Source organism: Corylus avellana, chromosome ca3 (assembly GCF_901000735.1).
Source record: "Corylus avellana chromosome ca3, CavTom2PMs-1.0".
In the NCBI taxonomy this organism is placed as follows: Eukaryota; Viridiplantae; Streptophyta; class Magnoliopsida; order Fagales; family Betulaceae; genus Corylus; species Corylus avellana.
This window is the reverse complement of record NC_081543.1, coordinates 12820631-12824320: the sequence shown is the minus strand read 5'-3', so window position 1 is coordinate 12824320 and position 3690 is coordinate 12820631. Positions and strand designations below refer to the sequence as shown.

Sequence of the window (3690 nt, the reverse complement as noted above, 5' to 3'; positions counted from 1 at the left end):
TTCACTCTTAATCCGAAAGGAAGAGAGAATGGGAAAACATATAAATAAATTAAATTATAATTAAAACCCACTTGTTTTATATATTGCACTGGTTTCAGCATCTTATAGGATCACTGAAACAAAAGCACACGTTTTGGGATTAACCCATGAAACAAACACCCACAAGGGTGTTTGTTTTTTCTTGAAAGACGAGAGTTTCAAGACAATTAACCCATGAAAGAGTCAAATCCAGCACCGAACCCCCCCTCTCTTATGCATCTCCGAAACGAAATATGTAAGATCGAACCTCCTCTTTCCCTTATTCGACATGATAAGAATTTATATTGACATAATTAAGATTACACATAATCGATATGAGATACTTTGATAGAGATAAGATTAATTAGTATTAGATAGGTTTAAGGGTTAATAGTTGAATTGGAATGAATTAGAATTATATTATTTAAAATTAGAATTAGATTAGAATTATTAATAATTAGAGTTCTTATCCGTTAATTATCATTCTATTGTACTCTATCTCTTTAAAGAGCATATTATTGTTAATTGAGAGAATGGAGAATTATTAAGCAAAAGCTTGTTTGTGGTTTGTTTCAAACCCTAATTGGATTCAATCGTGATTTCTTCTATCCAAAAGGAGTTATTGTGGTCTTTCTTACCCGAAAAGAATCATTATTATTAATATATTTATATTATTAGTTGTGGGTTCCATCACACTTAAAAAATGGTAAGATACATATGTTAGTAAATGGTGGGTTAGTAAATGGTGGGTGAAAGCCTGTCAAATTAGATGGCTAATAATACAATAGTAGCCAACTTGATTAGAAGTTGGGGAAAAACACAAAAAAGTTAAAATACCAACCGTGTCTGATCCCTCTGGAGGACCCAAGTCCCCATTTGAAATTGTTGTGCAAGCAAATTGTGTTTTAAAAATGGCGTTCACACGACCAAGTCCCCTTGAAAGTTTAAACAATTGACATGACTATAGCGCAAGCAAATTGTGTTTAGACGGTGACAGCCACCAACTAGAGGATCCAATCACATTGCTACGATTCTGCCAGCAGTATGGTCTTCCGAGGGATGTTAAATTAGATGGATCCGGTACGTTATCCTCATATCCCACAATTATCATAGTTCTAAGAATGGATCAGAATTTGAGGGATGCTGCCGAGCAAGGAAACATTGACGCCTTGTACTCGTTGATTGAAATCGACCCGGAAGTTTTGAACAAGATGGATGAGATTCCATTTGTTGAAACGCCTTTACACGTGGCTGCAGCTGCTGGACAGACCCAGTTTGCCATGGAGATGATGATGTTAAAGCCATCATTTGCTAGGAAGCTTAACCCCAATGGCTTCACCCCCTTGCTCCTTGCTATGCAAAATAACCAAACCCAGTTGGTGCGCGAGCTAGTTTTTGTTCATGAGGACCTTGTCTGTGCAAGAGGAAGGTGGGGTATGAATCTTTTACATTATGCAGCTCAAATAGGAGACCTCTCTCTATTGACTCATTTTCTAAGATTCTACCCCAAGTCTATTAAAGATGTGACAAGTCGAAAGGAGACTGCTCTGCATATTGCACTAAAAAACGACATGTTAGATGCCTTTCAGCTCCTGGTTGGATGGCTTCGGCGGGCCTGGCGTACAAATGCGGAATACTGGGAGTATAAGATGTTGAATTGGATAGATTTGGACGGTAACACTGTGTTGCACATCGCAGCATCCAAAAATCAACCCCAGGCAAGTTCTTTCCAGTATGTTTTCTAGTGAATAAGTAAAATGGAATTGAAAGAGGTCTAGCTATCTTGAAATATGCAAATAAGTAGCAGTAAGGATTCAATCTTAAGAAAATGCTAAAAATTACCTTCAACTAATTTTATTAAGCATTTGGTAGCAACATTCAACGTACTTTCTCTCTTTAATTTGTAACATTTACTTTTATTTTTCTCCCTTTTAATTATAATTATAATTTTTTAAAAAAATTTATTCCTAGCATTTGGGTTGGGGAGGGGTTGATAGTGAAGAATATTTTACAGGTGGTGAGGTGGTTATTGGATAGTACATTACTCTTTGTAAACGCCAAGAATTCAGAGGGTTTTACTGCTCTGGACATCGCGGTGGATAGTCAAACACAAGCGGACAACCAAGAGATGAGGAATATGCTACGCCGTGCCGGAGCAAAAAGAGCTTCATCTCTTACTAAGGTTGTAGATTGGGCAGATTACCACAGATCTCCTGTCACAATTTATGACAAGTTATGCGTACTTTTCTTGCGTCAGAGAACGCAACTGTCAAACGACTTTCGCAGTATGTTGTTGGTGGTTGCAGTACTGCTTGTAACAATTGCCTACCAAGCAGTACTCAGCCCCCCAGGAGGATTTTGGCAAGATAACTTCATTCCCGGAACTAATACCCAGCTCAATATCACAGCCGCCACCGGCGCAAGTGGTGAAGTCAGTCAACCCCCACACCGGGTGGGGACAGTTACCATGCCCAGACACTTTTTCCCTCTACTCGTGGTTGTTAATACTTTAAACTTTTATATACCACTAATCTTAATTGCCTTAGTCCTCCCTCCTAGTCTTTCCACTACGCTGCTGATCGTATCCTTTGGACTCCTCTTTCTGTCCTATGGCACCTCTATATCAATCACAGCTCCGCTACCAAGTTCTTGGCTTCCTTATTTTTTGTTTTTCTCTTTATTTCTTGTGTCTAACATTGTCTTGTGGGGGATCGCCAATTTGAAGGCTGCAAGAATTCTTTCGGCTTTTCCAGTTAAGTAATTATTTATTTATTTTTTTTCTGAGTAGGTTATTTCCTTTCCAAGAAATGCTAGAATGCAATCAAAAGACCATATTTTCACCATCAAAGTATACGTGGCAATAATATTAAAATGAAAAAAAATTCATTTCTCTCTCCTCAGTCGGTTTCCTATGAGAAGAAACCAGGCTGGTTAACCCAGCCTGGGTTGATCAGCCTTTTTATTAAAAAACAAAAAAAATAAAAAAAGTAAGGGAAAGATAATCACGGAGAGAGAGAGGGACGAAGAGATGAGAGATTGAGAGAGAGAGAGAGAGAGCTTGTGGGAGAGTTACAGAGAAGGAGAGACAAAACAGTCTACAGAGAAGAGGGAGAGATTGGAGAGTGAAAGGGAGCTGTAGAGAGAAAGAGAGACGAAGGGCGGCGTCGTGGGGCTGTGTGGAGAGGTTGATTTTAGCCTGTTCCAGCAATCCAGCAGTAACCGGAATTGCAGCGATTTAATTTATTTTTTATTTTTGGAGAATCTGAGAAACAGGTTGATCAGCCTTTTTATTAGAGAATCAGAGAGAGGGACGAAGAGATGAGATATTGAATTTTTTGGAAGGACAGTGAGATTCAGAGAAGATGGGCTGAGCTCCAATTTATTATTATTATTTTTTAGGACAAGCCACCCAGGGGGCGGCGAGCCGCCACCCCCACCCACTAGGTTTGGGGCGAGGCCACCCATGGGTGCTGGGGTTGCCGCGAGTCCACTTCCTCCTTGCGGCCACCCCATTGGGCGGGGCTGGCGGCTCGACGCCCACGACGCCGCCCTTCGTCTCTCTTTCTCTCTACAGCTCTCTTTCACTCTCCAATCTCTCCCTCTTCTTTGTTCTGTCTCTCCTTCTCTGTAACTCTCCCTCAAGCTCTCTCTCTCTCTCAATCTCTCATCTCT

The 3690-nt window shown here is 40.2% G+C and overlaps 1 protein-coding gene across 1 annotated transcript in view; it reads left to right on the top strand.

Moving 5' to 3' along the window:
* The first annotated feature begins 1139 nt into the window (after positions 1–1139).
* LOC132174123 (ankyrin repeat-containing protein BDA1-like) overlaps positions 1140–3690 on the top strand; it is a 3254-nt gene continuing 703 nt past the window's right edge. Inside the window, exons 1-2 of the mRNA XM_059585820.1 lie at positions 1140–1736; positions 2033–2449. Coding sequence (XP_059441803.1) covers positions 1140–1736; positions 2033–2449 — 1014 coding nt within the window. The remainder of the gene's footprint in view (positions 1737–2032; positions 2450–3690) is intronic.